General features: G+C 43.3%; 1 protein-coding gene across 3 annotated transcripts in view; it reads left to right on the forward strand.

The window, feature by feature from the left end:
• KCNJ6 (potassium inwardly rectifying channel subfamily J member 6) overlaps window positions 1-22,708 on the forward strand; it is a 251,507-nt gene that overhangs the window by 187,739 nt on the left and 41,060 nt on the right. For 2 of the 3 annotated variants that reach the window (XM_077278923.1, XM_077278925.1), the window contains exon 2: window positions 7,683-8,589. In XM_077278923.1, coding sequence (XP_077135038.1) covers window positions 7,707-8,589 — 883 coding nt within the window. In that variant the 5' untranslated portion in view covers window positions 7,683-7,706. Of the gene's footprint in view, window positions 1-7,551; window positions 8,590-22,708 lie in introns of those variants that run through there. The other variant, XM_077278924.1, reaches the window with a different exon arrangement.

Genomic DNA, 22,708 nt, shown 5'->3' on the forward strand with positions numbered 1-22,708 from the left:
ATAGCGGATCAGAGCAGAAGGGGTTAAATAGATGGATGGTCAGAATGAGGTCCAAGGTTAGGAAATGAAAGATCAACATACAGAACTCAAGGCACTGAGACCACAAAGCTCACAAGCCGAATGTACGTCTGGCAGAGGTCTGGGAGACATCTCAGTTAAGTAGCATGGCAATTACCTGGGATAATGAACACTTGGAGAAAGCCGACACCTCCCAGTCTCAGATTGGATAGTAAAGCTGTCAATCAACACACTGACAGCTCAGCACGCCCCTGTACCAGATTGGATGACTGAGCTGTCAATAACTTTATGCCAGATACACTGAGGGGTGAAACCATGACAATTACCTTTCACTGGTGAACAATTTATTAGATTTGGGTACATATTATACTTGAGGACCTTCCTACTGGTTGCAGTGGACGCCCCCATTACAGTCCTCATGACATATCTTTATATAGACTTCTACGGATGATTAGTAATCATCCCTCAGTTCTTGTAATCTCCCCTGTAATAATATTGCGGCATCATAAACAACCTATAATATCCAATTACATGAGCCATCATCAGGTGTCTCTGTCTATACATCATGAGAGTTAATTCGCCTCGTACATTGTGCTGCGACTACGGCTCGATGTGCACAGTCATCTCATCGGTCAGAGTTCACGCCTAATGAATTGACAGCTGAAGGCGCGGATCGCATTGTGTATTATAAATTGGCTGTAGGATGACAGATTAGACTGTTATCTGCCCCTCGCTGTTGGAACTCCTGGGAAGTTTACAGCCTTGTACTCAATGTCGTTCACGAGAGTCAATTACTATATCGGATTATTACCCAGCTGTTAATCACCTGCCAGATGCCGGTAATAGCCGGGGAGATAAAGCAGAGTAATGAGTGCGAGCGCCAGCTCCACACTAATATTATCAGGTGTACAGGTGACAGCCTCCCCAAAGTTTCTGAGTGTGCCGACAGGTGCGTAATGTCATGTATGTACACAGTGACTGCACCAGCAGAATAGTGAGTGCAGCTCTGGGGTATAATACAGGATGTAACTCAGGATCAGTAATGTAATGTAATGTATGTACACAGTGACTGCACCAGCAGAATAGTGAGTGCAGCTCTGGAGTATAAAACAGGCTGTAACTCAGGATCAGTAATTTTAATGTATGTACACAGTGACTGCACCAGCATAATAGTGAGTGCAGCTCCGGAGTATAATACAGGATGTAACTCAGGATCAGTACAGGATCAGTAATGTAATGTATGTACACAGTGAATGCACCAGCAGAATAGTGAGTGCAGGTCTGGAGTATAACACAGGATCAGTACACAATACTCAGAATGCCCCTATAACAATAATGCTTCTTTGGTGCCCACTTTATATTTAATAAGTACAGAGGGCCCACAGCTACACTATAGACAGTATGATGTTCCCACTGCTCCCCACGCTGTATGATGACCCTCACATTAGCCCCCAAACTGTGTAATGGGCCGCACATTAGTCACCAAACTATACTGTATAATGGGCCCCACATTATCCCCTAAACTGTATAATTGCCCCCTGCAGTAAACCCCAAACTGTATAATTGCCCCCACAGTAACCCCCAAACTGTATAATGGCCCCCACAGTAACCACCAACCTGTATAATGGCCCCCATAGTAAGCCCAAAACTGTATAATGGCCCCACAGTAACCCCCAAACTGTATAATGGCCCACACAGTAACCCCTAAACTGTATAATGGCCCCCACAGTAACCCCCAAACTGTATAAAGGCCCCCACAGTAACCCCCAAACTGTATAAAGGCCCCCACAGTAAGCCCCAAGCTGTATAATAACCCCCACAGTAACCCCCAAACTGTATAATGGCCCCCACAGTAACCCCCAAACTGTATAATGGCCCCCCAGTAAGCCCCAAACTGTATAATGGCCCCCACAGTAACCCCCAAACTGTATAATGGCCCCCCAGTAAGCCCCAAACTGTATAATGGCCCCCCAGTAAGCCCCAAACTGTATAATGGCCCCCACAGTAACCCCTAAACTGTATAATGGCCCCCACAGTAACCCCCAAACTGACACAAGCAGAGGATGTCAGCCTTGCAACGAGATAATGTCACTGCGCCAGGACTTTGACATTCTGCCCGTGCGCTGGAGCCTCGGCCGCTCTGTATGATCGCAGGCTGAAAGCGATCTGCGGCCTACAGAACAGACAGCAGTAGTGACGGGGGATTGTGTCTCCTTGTTGTACCGCGGTAGCGGAGCTCTGGGTGGGCCCCTCTAAGCACAGGGACCCGGGGCGACTGCACCCTCTGCTCCTCTAGTAGATTTGTTCCTGGCTCCACTATATTTTAGGAATAAAAAAACATGAAAACTCCTTTAGTTTTGAGACCAGCTCATGGCTCCAAATACTTATGAACAATGTATGGTGTATGGCTGTGTTATGTCAGCGCTATATACATTTCCCCAATGTGACCCACTTTACAGTGGCAATGCGGTCACATGTACATTTCCTATCGCCGCTGCCCCTGAGGATGGAAAAGATCACAATTTATGTGTAATAAAAACCATAAACCGTGTAAAACAGAGGAAGGCAAATAAAGACGTGCGTCCATTACCGGGTATTGTTCTACATGGTGTTAGATGTATACCATATGTGTCACATTCGGATCACTGAATTTCTACCGATCGCTCGTATTGTTCCGCAGTTGCACATAGGTGCCGCGTTCTTTAACCTCTTCTCGGGGACAATTATTTGTCTTAGGCTACTTTCACACTAGCGTCGTGCACTGCACGTCGCTATGCGTCGTTTTGTAGAAAAAACGCATCCTGCAAAAGTGCTTGCAGGATGCGTTTTTTCTCCATTGACTTGCATTAGCGACGCAGTGCGACGCATTGCCACACGTTGCAACCGTCGTGACGGTTGCGTCGTGTTGCGTTGGACCGTCGCCACCAGAAAATGTTGCTTGTAACATTTTGGTGCCAAGATGGCAGCGCCCAGAGCCTTTAGTAGGCCGCCTGCTGCTATGGCAACCCATTGGCTCCTTGCAATTGATGGGCGCCAGAAGGATTATCAGGATTGTGCCATTTTAATGCCGTTGTCAGTAATAGACAGCGTCATTTAAATGGTTAAACAGCGGCAATTACAGCCAGCTGTGGTTACTGCTTTTAGAGGCCAATGGTGGCAGTATAACACAGCCAGCACCTCCCCAGTACGGAGTGTACTGGTACGTCATGGTGCCGAAATGAGTTACGATAGTTCAAAGCAAATAGGAATTCTGCCTCCTGAAGTATCACGGACATAAAATCACCATTAAATGCAGTGGTGTCCTGACTGGTTGCTAGGAAATGGCTGGACTGGCGGAGGTCTGTCTGGTGTGCCCCTGGACAACCATTAGGATCATTAGTTAGTGGTAGAGAAAAGAAAGCGTTAAGTCCTGTTATAAATCCTGTCCCTATTGCACTTTCATTAGCTCAATCATATTTCTGTCTTGAACCGATGACTGGTTGCTAGGGAGAAGCTTCTTAGCAACCCACATTCTAAAGACAGTGAATTCTTAGCAACCAGACTGCCAGGTACAACTTAAAAGGGTTCTCTGGGAATAGAAAATATCTATATATATCTAAAGGGAAATGTGATTTTAAAAAAATTCCTAAATACATTTCATTAGCAAATCACAATCATTATTTCTAATGAGGTAAAGATAGTCAAAAACATAATTAAAATGGCCACCGCCTTAAAATGGTGACCGCCACTAATACTACTGGAGATAGCAGAGGTGCTTAGGTAAGAAAAGTCCGCTCAAACTTCTGCGTGCCCTGTCTTTATGAATAACAATATAAGTATCTTCACGTCACAGGCAATGGAGCTTTCTAATGTCCAAATATTCTGGGCATCGCATATGCCGAGCCTGACGGGTAGTTCTGAGAACACTGGTACCCTTGAAATCAGGACTTGCTGTCAGTCTCCAGGGACAGCTTGTCAAATCTGGAAATGTCCTGCCGAATCTGGTGTGAGAGGAAGGAATGTAAATGTGTTGGGGCAGCACTCCACAAGCTTTATATTACGGGCTCAGGAGAGCAGGGCTCAGCCTGTAATACTTATATATTAGTAAGTGCAGCAAGATCAAGTCCCTCATTTGTTAAAATAAAGATTCTAATTGGTCAACCCCTTTACCTACCATTTGTCTATGTAATACCTTTCAAGGAAAGTGCTAAATCTTGTAGGCCCTCTAGTCACAGGGGGCCAACTTTGTACCTTTCCCTCATATGCCCTTGTGTCCTTCCGAGTCTGTCTAGTTAGGGGTTGAATAAACATACCGGAACCCATAATATAAAAGGACCATATTCATGGGAGATACTCTTCAAAAAGCCATATAAAAATCATACGAAAGAAACACAAGAGCCTAAATTCCCAAATGTGACTAAATCGTATACAAATAATCACTAATGCAATGCGATTCGTTTTTGAAAAAAATATATAAATACAACTTTATTTATAATACAACACAATACATGACACAGGCAATAGATTAGTGCAGAGATAAAAACAGGATCAATGGACAAGTTAGACTATGATGATACATACAGGTGGTGACTGATACTCCATATAACTACCGGCTATACCAACAATGTAACAAAGGTATACTCACTAAAGGTAATAGAAAGCCAGAGTAGAGTACTTAGAAACGGGCAAGAAAACCGTAATATACACCTTCCCAGAGGATGTACTATTTATACTATATCATGATCAATTAAATGACCTAAATGTAAAACCAATTTAATCCGTACATCCATAGGGGAAGGGGTTAAAGTGCTACGCATGTGCAGCCCAAATATATCTTACCCATGGGATAATAACAGACGCCACGCAGATACCCCAGCGCGCGTTTCGCTGCTGCTTCTTCGGGGGGCAGTGTGTAAATGTGTCAAACCCCGACCTTAAATACCCCTCAGAGCACTAGGAAACAGGTGAAGCCCATATCAGGAAATTGCCTATAGCCGTGTTACTGGAGCGCATGTGGGCGGGGCCGGTTATGCAGGAACTTAAGGATATTCCTACTAGGCGTATAGGCGATATTAGGTATTAAATTAAAGGCGAAATTAGATATTGATACTAGGCGATATTCCTACTATCCCTTCCATGGGGTTTTTATTGTGCTTAAGGTTGGACACATATATTTGTATAAAGGATCCGGTCACTCAGTGCCCTGTTGGTGTGGAGCGCAGTTGCGGTCCATGGGACGCATGCGCTATGACGTTCAGGGCTTATCCCACATGACGTGCATTATTGCAAGAAGTGTGTTACACCCTGGCTGGGACATATCTGTATTCCAGCTATGTGGAACCTTTGTGCGTGTAAGGGTGGAGACTGATCTTGCGCAATGGCACTGGGACCTAGTCTCTTGACAGCGTGGAGCGCATTTGCGGGCCAGGCGGCACATGCGCCTTGGCCTCAGGATTGTTCCCATAGGAGAAGTACGTCATGCAAGTGGGCTGGAACGCAATTGCGTTCCAGCGAAGTGCATTATGGGTGCGCGCCGGTGGGTGGAGACAGGCCCCACGTGCAATGGATCCGGAAGGTAGGACACTATATATTGTGTATGGATGAGCGGCGTCTGTACCCTCTCACTATCTGGACGGTCAATACCCCCTGATGAACCCCCGGGACTCCCACGGGGGAAAAACGCGTCGGGTATAACTAGGGATGACATCCCGATCGGAGGTTTTTCTATGTGGCTGAACGGATGCCCCCAGCGCTTGAATTGGAAGATGGGGAATCAGATGAGTAAAAAGCGCTGTTCAGATTTTATTGCCAGACTTATTGGGATATCGCCATTTGAGTGGTTGAAAATGACATTTTTACTGAAAGATCTCTGTGGGATATATTTGTATGTTTAATGAGGCTACCACTTCGTGAGTAACATTCAGATATTTAATGGTCATTTGACTATCCGTTTGTCGGATGTTGGTACCCGCAGGGCTGACTTCATTATTATGTGGGTACTATGAGTTATTTTGGGGTGGTCCTCCATCATTGAGCATTTTTGGATAAACAGGACATTATTTTTGCCCAAAAATTGGTTTATATGAATACCCTATTAAGGGTCTTTACTTGGAGCAAGGAAACTAATTTTGTGTTTTTTTGTTGAGTTTTGTTTTTTGAGTTTTTCTAATATTTTTTCAAGTTTTGCAGATTTTTTATATTATTTTTCTTTTTTTGGGTAACTAACTTTGACCATCTTGTTTTTGTATGTCTGTATCTGCAGGGTTGATGCTAACATTGTGTGGGTACTTTGAGACATTTTTGAGTGGTTCTCCATCATTTCAACATTTTTGATAAACATGATATTAATCCTACCCAAAAAATTGATCTATTTGAATACCCTATTGAGGGTCCTTGTTTGGAGCAAGGAAACTAATTTTGTGGGGTTTTTTGCTGAGTTTTTGTCTTTTTGAGTTTTTCTAAATTATTTTTCAAGTTTAGTTTAATTTTTTATAATACTTTCCTTTTTTGGGGGGTAAACTAATCTATTGGGACACAATGTGTTAGGGATCACAGGGAATATATAGGGCTACCAGGGCCAGTCGTCGCGGTGCGGGGGCGCCAACCGCAGAAACTTAGGGTGCCAACCTCCGCAGGCAGGTAGCGATCAGTACTAGGGCACCTGACAGGGTCAGACAGTCCATATCTGGTTTATTCCTCTGAGTTTTTATACTTATATTTGTAATGTCTTCAAATTTGGAACAAAGAGGTTTTTAGCTTTATTTATTAAAAGTTATATTTTATGTCTCGCACTAGTAACGCCCCATTTTATTTAAAATTAACTCTGAAGGCGGATTCTCAGTGAGATCTATGTCCAGCCCATAGATCTTAACAGCCTAATTACATATTAAGAAAAACATGGAATTCTCTGGAATAAAATATCTGATCATAGATATCAAGGTATCATTTTATTCAACTTTCTATTACCTACAAGCCCATATAGATGGCTTAGGGGGTTAATCCTGTTTACAGATTCCCTTTAAGGGGCAAAATGTTATCTTGGCAATGGATCATCTGTCATGATTCATCAGGCCATTGTCACCCAGAATGGAGTATTATAGAAATTGCTTAAGATCACTGGATCATTCTCAATTGAATCTGGTGGTGGTGTTAAGTGGTCTTAATGGGGTTGTCCACCCAAGACAATCCAGACCTGTAAGAAGAGACTTGGGAAAATAAACTGGTCATAAAGAGAGAATACAACTAAAAGAACACATTTTGGAATTTCTCAGAGTCCAGCAGTAATTGTTCCTTTCCCTGCAGCGCCTCTACAGGTATAATTAGGTATTTCACAAATTGATAAGCACAGGACAGGACCGATGCTATATAGAATAGACATGCTCTTTCTTACCACTATTAACTTTGACCAAGGTTGAAGAATCCTGAACAAAGGATAACCCTATACTATACCGATATTAGTAATTTCCTAATTGTCCGAAAACATGGGTTTTCTAAACCAGACACCCCTTTAAGTAAATGAGGAATCAACTGAATGTCCAGTGCCAGTGTTTCAAGATTAGTTATTATGGATTACCGTTTGCAGTTTAACTTATTTTCTGTCTCTTCACAAATTTTTGACTTTTTTCTTTTTAAATCCCCTTATAGTTTTAATATTTTTTTGCTTTTTGTCTTTTTCATGTTGTCAGCTTCCAAGCATCAGATAAGTCCTGATGGAGCAAGATGTGGAGAGTCCCATCTCGATACGGCAACCAAAGCTCCCAAAACATATCGGGGAGGACAAGCAAAAATGCTCAAAACGGAAGATTCAGAGATATGTCCGCAAGGATGGAAAGTGCAACGTTCACCACGGGAATGTCCGAGAGACCTACCGCTATCTGACTGACATCTTCACCACTCTGGTGGATCTAAAATGGAGGTTCAACCTGTTGATATTTGTTATGGTATACACAATAACATGGCTGTTTTTCGGGTTTATATGGTGGCTTATAGCATACATTCGAGGAGATCTGGAGCATTTACAAGACAAAGACTGGAGTCCGTGTGTGGATAATCTTAATGGGTTTGTTTCAGCTTTTTTATTCTCAATAGAGACAGAGACAACTATTGGCTATGGGTATAGGGTCATCACGGACAAGTGTCCAGAAGGCATCATACTTCTATTAGTACAGTCTGTTTTAGGTTCAATTGTCAACGCTTTTATGGTTGGCTGCATGTTTGTAAAAATATCCCAACCCAAAAAGAGGGCTGAGACTTTGGTCTTTTCAACCAATGCCGTCATCTCCATGAGGGATGGAAAACTGTGTCTGATGTTCCGGGTGGGGGATCTTAGGAACTCACACATTGTCGAGGCATCAATAAGAGCGAAATTGATCAAATCCAAACAGACGAAGGAAGGAGAATTCATACCACTGAACCAGACAGACATCAACGTTGGATATGACACCGGAGATGATCGTCTGTTTTTGGTTTCTCCTCTAATTATAAGCCATGAAATCAATCAGCACAGCCCATTTTGGGATGTTTCAAAAGCTCAGTTACCAAAAGAAGATGTCGAGATCGTGGTCATCTTGGAAGGAATGGTTGAAGCAACAGGTAAATTCCGTATAAATTTATCATTGTTCAATCTGTGTTCTATACAGTATGTGTGGCATGTCAGACATAGTCGTAAGTCCAGGTCAACCACTGCTGATCGGGCCAAGATTTAGACCTATCAAAAGTCAAAGAAAACTCAAGCTCCGTACAAACTCAGTGCAGGTTTTCTCCTTGTTAAACTTAAGCCCTTTTGCCTAGTGACCCAACGTATCACTTAGCCGGGTACGATAAATTTGATTGGTGACTAGATAAGTGTCAAAGGCCAAAACATGCTAATGACTTTTGGAAGGACTGAAGATTTTGTAATGGCCCCCATATACATTGGCGAAAAGTCGGACAACCTTGATGATTTTAACCGTGTATAGAGGACTACCAACTTTTCCCTGACTGATTATGTTGGGGAATAGAATGTTGGGCTTGTCGAATTTTGATGGCCAATCATATTACTCTTTTAAAATAAGTCACCACCAGAGATGTCTGGCAAAGACATAATCCTCACTTCCCATGGTGAGCAAACGCATGCTCGGTCAAATCAACCAGACATATGTGTCTGGAGAAGGGCATCATCTATCTAAGGACAAATAACTAAGATGAATTGGCACTTTAAGAATCCACAGCCTGTGAAATTTTCTGTGTAACCTTCAGGATATTGAATTTGTGGAATACGGGTTGTGGTTTCATTTCACACAGAAGATCAATGGTTGTAGAGACGTTTCCTAAAAATTATGGTCACTGATATCTTAGTATTGAGAAAATGGACAATATAGGCCTGGAGTAGTTTGTAGCTTGGCACCAGTGGACACCACATAGTTTGTAGCTTGGCACCAGTGGACACCACATTCAATAGTATATGTACCATCCTACAAGAGGTACACCCAATTGGGCAAATCTGAGTTACTATTGGGTGATCCACTGTGCTTAGGCCTAATTTGTTGCTCCGAGTCAAGAGTGGTTAAAAGAGAGCTTCTCTTACCCTGGAGAACCCATCCCGTCGTGCTTTACTCTGACAACTCACTGATTGTAATGAAAACTGTGTAATGCTTAATTTCACCTGTGGTGGCGCTGTAGAGTAATTAAACCACTAATTGCAGGGTTTCGCTATAAGTTTAAGCAGGTGAAGGGGGCATTGTGTGATCAGCTCATTGCTGGAGGATCATCCAACAAGTAAAGATCGTTCAAAGCAGAGAGCCACGTTAAGATTCACTAAAAGTAGAAAAAATACATATCTGTTTTTTTGGTAATTATTTTTTTTTCCAAATGACAATATTTATTAATAATAAAATATAGAAATCTTGAAATTTTCACACTGCTTTTTTTTTTACTTTAACTTCCTTTTGCTTCAGGAAACAGCAGATGTATATTAGCAACAATGGTCGGATCCCGAGCCTATCTTTGTATTGAAGCTTCTAATTGATCATTGTGAAGGGAGGGGGAGCAGCGAGAGATGTGACTTCATCACCCATTATGAATGGTGGATCCTGTGTTATCAGCTATATATAGAGGTGTTATCAGTCATTGTACAGGAGGAGGTGAGCTGTGACATCATCTATTGTGAATGGTGGATCCTGTGTTATCTACTGTATATAGAGGTGTTATCAGTCATTGTACAGGAGGAGGTGAGCTGTGACATCATCTATTGTGAATGGTGGATCCTGTGTTATCTACTGTATATAGAGGTGTTATCAGTCATTGTACAGGAGGAGGTGAGCTGTGACATCATCTATTGTGAATGGTGGATCCTGTGTTATCTACTGTATATAGAGGTGTTATCAGTCATTGTACAGGAGGAGGTGAGCTGTGACATCATCTATTGTGAATGGTGGATCCTGTGTTATCTACTGTATATAGAGGTGTTATCAGTCATTGTACAGGAGGAGGAGGTGAGCTGTCACATCACCTATTGTGAATGGTGGATCCTGTGTTATCTACTGTATATAGAGGTGTTATCAGTCATTGTACAGGAGGGGGAGGTGAGCTGTGACATCACCTATTGTGAATGGTGGATCCTGTGTTATCTACTGTATATAGATGTGTTATCAGTCATTGTACAGGAGGAGGAGGAGGTGAGCTGTGACATCACCTATTGTGAATGGTGGATCCTGTGTTATCTACTGTATATAGAGGTGTTATCAGCCATTGTACAGGAGGAGGTGAGCTGTGACATCATCTATTGTGAATGGTGGATCCTGTGTTATCTACTGTATATAGAGGTGTTATCAGCCATTGTACAGGAGGAGGTGAGCTGTGACATCATCTATTGTGAATGGTGGATCCTGTGTTATCTACTGTATATAGAGGTGTTATCAGTCATTGTACAGGAGGAGGTGAGCTGTGACATCATCTATTGTGAATGGTGGATCCTGTGTTATCTACTGTATATAGAGGTGTTATCAGTCATTGTACAGGAGGAGGTGAGCTGTGACATCATCTATTGTGAATGGTGGATCCTGTGTTATCTACTGTATATAGAGGTGTTATCAGTCATTGTACAGGAGGAGGTGAGCTGTGACATCATCTATTGTGAATGGTGGATCCTGTGTTATCTACTGTATATAGAGGTGTTATCAGTCATTGTACAGGAGGAGGAGGTGAGCTGTCACATCACCTATTGTGAATGGTGGATCCTGTGTTATCTACTGTATATAGAGGTGTTATCAGTCATTGTACAGGAGGGGGAGGTGAGCTGTGACATCACCTATTGTGAATGGTGGATCCTGTGTTATCTACTGTATATAGATGTGTTATCAGTCATTGTACAGGAGGAGGAGGAGGTGAGCTGTGACATCACCTATTGTGAATGGTGGATCCTGTGTTATCTACTGTATATAGAGGTGTTATCAGTCATTGTACAGGAGGAGGAGGTGAGCTGTGACATCACCTATTGTGAATGGTGGATCCTGTGTTATCTACTGTATATAGAGGTGTTATCAGTCATTGTACAGGAGGAGGAGGTGAGCTGTGACATCATCTATTGTGAATTGCGGATCCTGTGTTATCTACTGTACATAGAGGTGCTATCAGTCATTGGACAGGAGGAGGAGGTGAGCTGTGACATCACCTATTGTGAATGGTGGATCCTGTGCTATCTACTGTATATAGAGGTGTTATCAGTCATTGTACAGGAGGAGGAGGTGAGCTGTGACATCACCTATTGTGAATGGTGGATCCTGTGTTATCTACTGTATATAAGTTTTATCAGTCATTGTACAGGAGGGGGAGGTAAGCTGTGACATCACCTATTGTGAATGGTGGATCCTGTGTTATCTACTGTATATAGAGGTGTTATCAGTCATTGTACAGGAGGAGGTGAGCTGTGACATCATCTATTGTGAATGGTGGTTCCTGTGTTATCTACTGTATATAAGTTTTATCAGTCATTGTACAGGAGGGGGAGGTGAGCTGTGACATCGCCTATTGTGAATGGTGGTTCCTGTGTTATCTACTGTATATAGAGGTGTTATCAGTCATTGTACAGGAGGAGGTGAGCTGTGACATCATCTATAGTGAATGGTGGATCCTGTGTTATCTACTGTATATAGAGGTGTTATCAGTCATTGTACAGGAGGAGGAGGTGAGCTGTGACATCACCTATTGTGAATGGTGGATCCTGTGTTATCTACTGTATATAGAGGTTTTATCAGTCATTGTACAGGAGGAGGAGGTGAGCTGTGACATCACCTATTGTGAATGGTGGATCCTGTGTTATCTACTGTATATAGAGGTGTTATCAGTCATTGTACAGGAGGAGGAGGTGAGCTGTGACATCACCTATTGTGAATGGTGGATACTGTGTTATCTACTGTATATAGAGGTGTTATCAGTCATTGTACAGGAGGAGGAGGTGAGCTGTGACATCACCTATTGTGAATGGTGGATCCTGTGTTATCTACTGTATATAGAGGTGTTATCAGTCATTGTACAGGAGGAGGAGGTGAGCTGTGACATCATCTATTGTGAATTGCGGATCCTGTGTTATCTACTGTACATAGAGGTGCTATCAGTCATTGTACAGGAGGAGGAGGTGAGCTGTGACATCACCTATTGTGAATGGTGGATCCTGTGCTATCTACTGTATATAGAGGTGTTATCAGTCATTGTACAGGAGGAGGAGGTGAGCTGTGACATCACCTATTGTGAATGGTGGATCCTGTGTTATCTACTGTATATAAGTTTTATCAGTCATTGTACAGGAGGGGGAGGTAAGCTGTGACATCACCTATTGTGAATGGTGGATCCTGTGTTATCTACTGTATATAGAGGTGTTATCAGTCATTGTACAGGAGGGGGAGGTGAGCTGTGACATCGCCTATTGTGAATGGTGGTTCCTGTGTTATCTACTGTATATAGAGGTGTTATCAGTCATTGTACAGGAGGAGGTGAGCTGTGACATCATCTATAGTGAATGGTGGATCCTGTGTTATCTACTGTATATAGAGGTGTTATCAGTCATTGTACAGGAGGAGGAGGTGAGCTGTGACATCACCTATTGTGAATGGTGGATCCTGTGTTATCTACTGTGTATAACAGTGGCCAGTGAAAATATTGCACAATTTCTAAATTTTTTTCTCATACTGACTTTGATATAAAAAAAAAAAAAAAACATTGCCAAAGAAACAAAGCACAAAAACCTAACCTGATGGTTCATTTTCTGATAATGCATTCCCTTTAAAGGGGTTGTCCTACAATAGGATAGGTGATAAATATCTGATGCTTGGAGGTCCTGTTGTCTTCTACATTCGAATGGAGAGGTGTATGATCGCTGTATATTCCAGCTCCAGTAAAATATCAAATAAGGTATGAAAGCATCGACTCTTATTAATATTTAATTCCCTTTGATTAAACCCGACCAAACCCTGCAGCGTTTTTCTGTTCATTTTGTTATCCTAAAATAACATTTTCATTTAAAGGGAACCTGATAGCAGATTCCAGCTAAAGTCAGCATGAATCAGACACTGGCTGCAATATGGCGGCTGTGTAGGTTATACTCTCAAACACAGAAAAAACATGATTTGAAAAGCGAGGTGGGGACTATGTGTCTTGGATGAGTAGTCCAAGGCCGGTCCCTGGTATCTTCACCCCGCCTCAATCCGCTTGACTGACAGGTACCTCATTTTATACACACATAGCGAAAGACCTGTCAGTCTAGGGGAACGGGGCAGGGAGAAGTCGTTGGGAAAGTGCCTCTGTCTACTCATCCAGGACCCGGTTGACAGTATGTTTCCTCGTGAATCTGCTGATTGGTTCTCTTTAATTTGTATATACTGAAAACTTATGTTCACTTTTTAATTTGCATAGTCATGCCCTTTCCTGTTAAGTCACACCCTATCCACAACCCGTTTCCTCCTCCAAAATTACTCCTTTGGAACTCAACTTTAAACAAAAGTGGGGAAGTGTCGGTGTTCAGGAGTCTTCTGTGGTGCACAGGAGATTTGCCAACTTCGACAGTCCAGTAGGTCGCCCCTAGTTCTGGGAGTCTCCTAAGGATTCTCAGGAGAGTTGGAAAGTTTGCCCACGTGTGAACGTCATCACCATCACTGTGTAGGTTGAGGACATCAGGAACTGTGTTCCTTGGAGCCAGGCCACAGAAAAAGTGAGTGTCCATCATTACGGGTCGGGAATGATTTTCTTGATGGCCTACATCTGACTAGAGAGGAGGCACCATCTGTAAGTTGGGTCCAAAGTGCGTCTATGCGTGGAGCACACAGTGGGCTCCATCTCTTTGCAGAATACGAGAAAGGCTGCAATAATAAAAAGGCCATGGGTCCTAGAAATATAAACCCTCAGCGGAGTCACTTCGGACTTGCAATGAATTTACAGGAAAAGACTTATGGCTGTGAGATGGAGCCTATAAAAAGGGGGCACTTCCATGCAAAGATAAAAAAAATGGTGCACCAAAGTCTGGATTCCCGCAAGACCAATTCAAATGTTTAGCATGTATGGTATTTAAGTACAAGTCTAGCTAGGAGTAAAGTCTACAGAAGACCCGGGCTAAGTTTGACCTAAATTTGTGTTGGGTTACAGGTTTTGGACATCTAAGGAGGCACATTGTGGCCTAAAATTAATTATACGATATGGGAGATCCCGGTTTAGTTCCTTTCTATGTTTTCGGCAGCTGGTATACAGTAGTTGCTTTACTGTATTATGTCAATCCAAAAATGTCTCCTGGAGTCAACCTTTGAAAGTTGGACTGTTATCCAGCTATTTTACCTCAGCTTTTATTTTTATTGGGCAGTGGCATCTGAAGAGACATTTCCCGCAATGTCCAATCTTAGTATTTCCTAACCAGCCGAGGAAACTAAGCGTGCCTACTTCTGTTCCAGAGCTGGAGAAATGAGTACAGCCAGTCTGCAGATTTATGGCTGGGAGATTTACTTCTATGTTAATGAATCTGAAAGCATAATTTGGACTCGCTCCAAAGCTAAGCTGTTTAACCGTCAGGAACAGCAGCTCCTTTCCCCTCATTCACCCACCACCTTGTGGTCTTGCACAGTATAACACTTCACTATGACCAGGCTTTTCTCTTAAGTCTTTGCTCTGGGCTACACAAACAGCTATAACATTTGTTTTTTTCAATTTTAATTCGTAGTAAATTCTCCAGATAAATTCAATGAGCCTTTAAAAATATATTTTAGAAAATAGTTTTTTATTAATTGTTATTGATTGGTGTAACACTAGTCATTACTCACGGACAAGTTGTGAGGCTGGGTAGTCAAGAGGTCTGGGGTCTGATATCAAGAGGGTTCATCATAAATAAAGGGTTTAAGGCAAAGGCATAGTCAGGTCACAGTCTGAGGTCAGAATTCTGGGAAGGTAGTGTATCAAGACAAAAGGCAAAGGCCAATGGATGGTCAAAGGCAAGGTTCAAAGACGGGCAACAAAGATCAAATAAAGGAACACAAAGAACAGAGCAAGAGCACCCCACTTGAACTAAGCTACAACTGGCACTAGTTGGAGACAGAGAGCCATCTAAATAGCCAACTAATCTCTCGAATAGCAGACATGGAGAAAGCCCCGGCATGACCCAGCCCTGATTGGACGGCTGAATTTTAACTCAACACACTGACAGCTCAGCACGCCCCAGCCTTTGATTGGATGGCTGAGCTGTCCATCACCATACGGACAGCTCAGCTCACCCCTGTCCTAGATTGACAGTTGAAAAGAGTATTTTCTCTATAAAAAATATTGGGACATATTCCATTTTCACATTTACATCAGCTACTGGAGTATACACATTAAGCTGTCATTTCCTTTTTCTGCAGCACACGTCAACTTTGCTGAATAGACTATGAAAGATTCTGCAGAGTCATCACATTACTATTTAATGGTGCAGAATTTAACAGGATTTGCTAGTAATTTAATAAAATGAACCTTCCTGTAGGAAATGGGGTAAAATTACAAATAAAAATCAAATCCAACTGTTAATATTTCCCTTTAGCAACAATACGCCAGTGTCCTTTCCTGGTCTTTGTTTACTTGGCCTAAAGTAATAACAAATACATGATACCTGACAGCCGTACAAAGATCCTGGCAGGCACATGCCAACAAGTGGATGTATGACATGTTATTGCTGCAGCAAAAGAAACCAAGACTGGCGAGGAAACTGGGGCATCAGCGCTGCAGAAATGTAAACAAAGATGGGAGAAGACAACTGTGGCATCAACGCTGCAGGAATGTAAACAAAGATGGGAGAGGACAACTGTGGCATCAGCACTGCAGGAATGTAAACAAAGATGGGAGAGGACAACTGTGGCATCAGCACTGCAGGAATGTAAACAAAGATGGGAGAGGACAACTGTGGCATCAGCACTGCAGGAATGTAAACAAAGATGGGAGAAGACAACTGTGGCATCAGCACTGCAGGAATGTAAGCAAAGATGGGAGAGGACAACTGTGGCATCAGCACTGCAGGAATGTAAACAAAGATGGGAGAGGACAACTGTGGCATCAGCACTGCAGGAATGTAAGCAAAAATGGGAGAGGACAACTGTGGTATCAGCACTGCAGGAATGTAAACAAAGATGGGAGAGGACAACTGTGGCATCAGCACTGCAGGAATGTAAACAAAGATGGGAGAGGACAACTGTGGCATCAGCACTGCAGGAATGTAAGCAAAGATGGGAGAGGACAACTGTGGCATCAGCACTGCAGGAATGTAAGCAAAAATGGGAGAGGACAACTGTGGTATCAGCACTGCAGCAAAGTAAACAAAGGTTAGCAAGACCCTTCAACGTGTCAGCAATGCAGTACACTCTACTAGGGAGGAACACTGAAGCATCAACTAAGCTAAAAACTAAAAAAAAAACACTGTTGAAGACTAGCAGCACATCAGCAAAGCTGCAAATGAAACAAATGCTGTCAAGGACCACTGAAGTGTCAGCAATGCAGCAAACTAGACAAAGGCTGGTGAGGACCACAGTAGCATTAGTAATGCATTGGCAAGAGATGTAACCTGTCCTATGAAGATTGAATGGACATGACGGACCACTACTCCATTTGCACATGTCCGATTCTCGAGATGGGGGAGGATCCCAGCTGTTAGACCCCCAGTGATCGGCTACAGGGGACAGAAAAGACAAGGGATAACTTCCAAACTTGGTACAACCCTTTTAAGCAGTCCTATACAAATAACACTTTTAACAATGTAAAGCCACTCAACTCTCTATTATATGCCACTCTTAAGGAGAAATACACTGGAGTAAAATATGACAAATTTCTTAAAAAGTGTAGACCTCGTAATAAATTTGTTGCGTCTCCGTATTCCTGAGCATCAGCAGAGCTAATCTATGTCGGATACGGGGTGGAATAGTTTTGCCTATTATTTTACCCAATTTCTTGTGTAAATTCTAGTAAATGTGTCAAGAGGACCATGACTCTTTGGCAAAGTCATGCCCCCTTTTTTGAAAAATAAAGTGTCAAAAGAGGCATAAAAAAAGTTGCATTTTTTTTGTATGCAAAAGCAAAAACAAAAATGCAATGGGGGCGCTAACATAAATACAAACATAAAGTTATTATTTTTTGTTTCAATGATGATATATTTACTGTTAGCGTAGATTGTGATCAAATTGTATGAGCCCATCTGCGTTGATCGAAATCAAATTTGGCATCAGCCCATCATTACTGTGAACCTGCAATGGTCAATTTTTGGGCTCTCACAGTTAAAGGGTTTGTACATGATTAGAAATCTCCTCCAGAATCAATGCTAATGTTGTGTCTTGTATTGGAGCTCAGCTGTATTGAAGGGAATGAGGCTGGGCTGCAATACCACAAACAACCTGTATACAGCAGTGGCGCTGTTGTTGATGGAAATCAGTCCTGGTTATGTAATCGTGTACAATCACATTAATCCGAAGGTCACCTGTGAGGGAGACATGTTACTTAGAAGATGCCTCATGCCTTCTATATGTCAAAAACCCAACCTGGAAGAGGAGGCATCTGTCTGATGTTTTCTACATTCTGTCTCGGTTCCTGAGGCGTGAGCTGGAACCACGGAGAGGTATATCACTGGTAAACATCTGCTCGGCCTCACATGATTATTTTATGAGTAGGTCATTTCATCTGCCCAGGAGTCTCTCACTTTTGTCTGGAAGCCAATGTCAGACACAATGCAGAGACGATACAGGTGCAGAGAGTGGAACAACAACACGGGACACAACGGTGCTTTTATGGTGCGCCGGCGGCACGGTTCATGTTCCTGCCATAAAAAAGGGAAGGTCCGTGAGCCGCAGGCGCTGCAGATGAGCTTTTATATTACATCTAGTCATGCGATGAGCAGAGTGGGCAACAATGTATAAAACTCAGACAGTAAGCTCGAAATGGTCAATGAGGGAACTTCTTTGCACCCTTGGCACGTACAGAGGTCTTGATGCCCCTTAGGTAGTATCTTGATTGACAGCACTCGAAGCCTGAGCGATGGTTCTTTTAATGGGGTTGGTCTGGGGTCTATATTCGTTTAGAGGGTCTGGTCTGGAACCTATGTTTAATTAGTTGCTCTAATTTTTTTAAGGGGGTCTAGTCTGGTATCTGTATTTGTTTTGAGGGTATGGTCTGAGGTCTGCATTTGATTAGGAGGGATTTTCTGGGGTCTGTATTTATTTAGAGGAGCTCATCTGGGGTCTATAATTGTTTCAGAGGCCTGCGCTATATTTGTACTTTATTGGGTGTCTGGTCTGGGGTCTGTATGTCTATTGGATTGTCTGTAGTTTTGGATCAGTACTTGTTTAGGAGGTGTGGTCTAAGTCTTTATTTGATTGAGTGTCTGATTTGGGGTCTGTATTTGTTTTCGGAGACTGGTCTGCTAACTATTTAAAGAGTCTATTTTTTTTTTAGAATTTTCATCTCCTGTCAGTCGCTGGGGTAGGGTCAGTACAGTGGAGTTTAGTTGCGTCACATAACAACAAACCCTTCAATTGTCTCCCCTCCTCTCCTAAAACTATCACCTCTGCTGTACTGCTCCTCCCTCCACACTGACTGTCTGGAGCTGAGAGCTAAAAGATGTCAGTAATCACAGTCATAGCTGCTGTGCTCACGGAAATCTGTAATTGCTTTGCAGTGAGATCAGACTGTCATTATATGTCTCACAGTGAGAAACATGCTCTAAGCTATGGTGGGGGCGTGTTCTCCTTCCCCTTGAATGTTGCTGCCTGCTTATGATTGGTCATCATCATACAGGGGGAAGAAGTACACACCCCCAGTGAAAATTCTCTGAAAACACCTAATTTGAGTTAATGAAAATTAACTTTTTAGGTGCCAAACGAGCTGCGCTCAGAATTCTGCTGACTTCCTGATTCAATATGGATGTAAACTGATGAAGGCAAACAGGAGGAATAAAGTTAAAATTCTCTCGATAGCCATGCTTTTAGTACTGCAGCCAGACAGTATTGTAATGCTATTTCCCTTTAATATTACATGTAGATTAATATTGTGCAAGTAAACTTTACAGGATTCGCCAGTGACCTAGGACAGACTAACAATACATCCCATCAGTCAGTGTTATGTGCACGTCCTGTAGTTCCTCTATAAAGATGGTGCTTCAACCCACTGGCAGGATGCCACCCTGCTACACAGTCACCATCTGTACGACAGTAATGGCAGGAGCACGACTGAATTTTCCAGCCAAAAAGCCTGACAAAGGAGTATTATAATAAAAGCTGAAATAGGAATGTGACCCTAATATAATCGATGGGATGGATATTAATGGCTGTGAAGGCAAAGAATAATTCCTGGCTCCATGGCCATATTAAAATCAATGGTAATATTACAGGCAGTAATTTATGGAGTTAGATCCTCAGCAAATAAAATATATATATATATATATATATATATATATATATATATATATATATATATATATAAATATATACGCCTAGTAGGATGGTGACTGTAATAGAGAATACATATACTTAAGGTTGTCTCAGGACAACGACTTCAATCTATATATATGTAACACCCCAGGTAACCAGTTGTTACAGTGATGTTGCTTTCCCTTCGGGGAGGGTAATATCATGCTCAGAGGCAATGGAGTTCTCTTCACCAGGTAAGGCACACACATGCAACACAATCTTAATCCAGGCCAGGAGGGGGAGCTCAGGACCCGGATTCAGGGGAGATTCCCTCAAATATGGACATATGTCCTGGTCTGGAGGAGGAGTTAGCCAGTCTTATAGAGACACTGAAGGAGAAGGAAGTCTGAGAGAGCAGACAGAGAGGCCTGGCAGCCACGAGGGAGCTACAGCCTCTGGAAGGAGAAAGACCCAAAGGGTTGTATGTGGTGGAGCTTCAGAGGAAAGAAGCAAAGGAGAGGAACAGGGCTCAGAGAGGAACTGTGACTGGGCACCCTCAGAGCCGAAGCGCAGTACTGGGTACCGGGAGCCCGAGGCCTTAGTGGAACTGTAGGACACTTGGCAGAAATGGAGGGCTGAGAACTTTATGGGATTGGCCCACACCACACCTGAGACACAGCGGCACCTGTGGAGCCCGGGGCATGATAGATTTCCTATAAAAAGGCTCAAGCTGCCCATCATGCAGGTACCTGTCTCAGTACAGGGGAATAGAGGACTCTGCAGGAAGCTTCAGGCAGCAGGGACTTCATATACAGCAAGCTATACAGCAAGCGCTGGTTGGAAAGGCTCACGAACCTTGACTGGAAAAAAGGGAATCTTCCATTGCCTCCGAGCCGGCCGGGCCATACCATCACCCATGCCTGGTACCCTGGACTGTGGCCGGCTAACTACAGTAAACCAGGTAAAGACTTACAACTTTTGTCCTTTACTCCTTTTACCGGCCTACACCATCATCGCCATACACTTCAGGACCTCTGGGGACTCCGCTTCACCTGTGGGAAGCGTTACCATCATTGCTGCAACAACATCCCCCAGAGGACCCCTTTAATGCAGCCTCGGTCCCACAATTGACTGAACACCATGGGTGGCGTCACGACAGACTTATTTACAATTCCCCTTTAAAGACCGTTCCCCTTTTATTGGACGCCCAGGGCCATGGGTCGGGTCACAGCTGCCGTGACATCCCCTTTAAGAGAGACAGGACCCGGTGCCGAGTACTCCACTGCCCTGGTAGGGCGCGCAATATATAAATTACTTAGTGGAATTAGGAATAATGATGAGCGAACGTGTTCGGAGAAGATGTTATCGTCCATGCTCGGGTGCTAATTGAGTGTCTTCGGTGTGCTCGAAAAATATGTTTAAGTTCCCGCGGCTGCATGTTTCACAAGGAAAAAGATCCAATATCACTTGTCTGTGAGTGGCAAAAGTATGTGAACCTTTAGGATTAGCAATTAATTTGTGAAGGTGAAATTAGAGTGACGTTTTCAATCACCGGGATGACAATCCATTGTGAGTGGGCAACCTGTTTTTATTTAAATAACATGGATCTATCAAAGTATGATCTTCACAACTCTTGTTTGTGGAAGTGTATCCAGGCACAAAAAAATGAGATGTCGGAGAACCTCAGAATAAGAGTTGTTGATGCTCATCAGGATGGAAAAAGTTAAAAAAACCCATCTATTAAGAGTTTGGGTTCCAACAATCCACAGTCAAGATTGTGTGAAATCGGAGGAAATTCAAGGCCATTATTAACCTACAAAGGAGTGATCATCAACCAACAAAGACTACTGCAAGAGAAAGTCATATGGAGCTGACACTCTACAGGAGAGAGGACCCTGCACATAAGAGCTGACACTCTACAGGAGAGAGGACCCTGCACATAAGAACTGACACTCTACAGGAGAGAGGACCCTGCACATAGGAGCTGACGCTCTACAGGAGAGAGGACCCTGCCCATAAGAGCTGACACTCTACAGGAGAGAGGATCCTTCACATAAGAGCTGACCCTCTAGAGGAGAGAGGTCCCTCCCCATAAGAGCTGACACTCTACAGGAGAGAGGACCCTGCACATAAGAGCTGACACTCTACCGGAGAGAGGACCCTGCACATAGGAGCTGACACTCTACAGGAGAGAGGACCCTGCACATAAGAGCTGACGCTCTACAGGAGAGAGGACCCTGCCCATAAGAGCTGACACTCTACAGGAGAGAGGACCCTGCCCATAAGAGCTGACACTCTACAGGAGAGAGGATCCTTCACATAAGAGCTGACACTCTAGAGGAGAGAGGACCCTGCACATAAGAGCCGACACTCTACAGGAGAGAGAATCCTTCACATAAGAACTGATGAGCCGCCCGCCAGGGCCGTGGGGTACTCAGGTCTGGTACTCACAGGGGGATGTCAGGGGGTGACTCGAGCCTTTTTACAGGATCTCTATCATGACCCGGGCTCTATGTGTCATCGTGCCTCCTGGGGATTAGGGCGGACAGGTGATGTGTAATCCAGCATTCCTACCAGTTTCTGCTGTCAGTCTTAGAGTCCCTCACAACCTCAGTGTTCTGGCTACCGGCAACCTGCGCTAGCCAGGGAGATAGAAAATTCACTGCTCTGCTCCACTGGTGTTCCTTCTCCTGTGGTTTGCACTCCCACACGCTCACTACAATCTGTTTGGCTTTTGGTATTATCTCTGTCCAGGAGCTGCAGCACTTTCTCGGGGCTGCACGGCACCTCATACGTTCTTCCTGCCTCAGACTGCTCCAGTCTGCTCTCCGGCACTATCT

The sequence above is a fragment of the Ranitomeya variabilis genome (assembly GCF_051348905.1).
Source record: "Ranitomeya variabilis isolate aRanVar5 chromosome 1 unlocalized genomic scaffold, aRanVar5.hap1 SUPER_1_unloc_1, whole genome shotgun sequence".
Lineage (NCBI taxonomy): Eukaryota > Metazoa > Chordata > Amphibia > Anura > Dendrobatidae > Ranitomeya > Ranitomeya variabilis.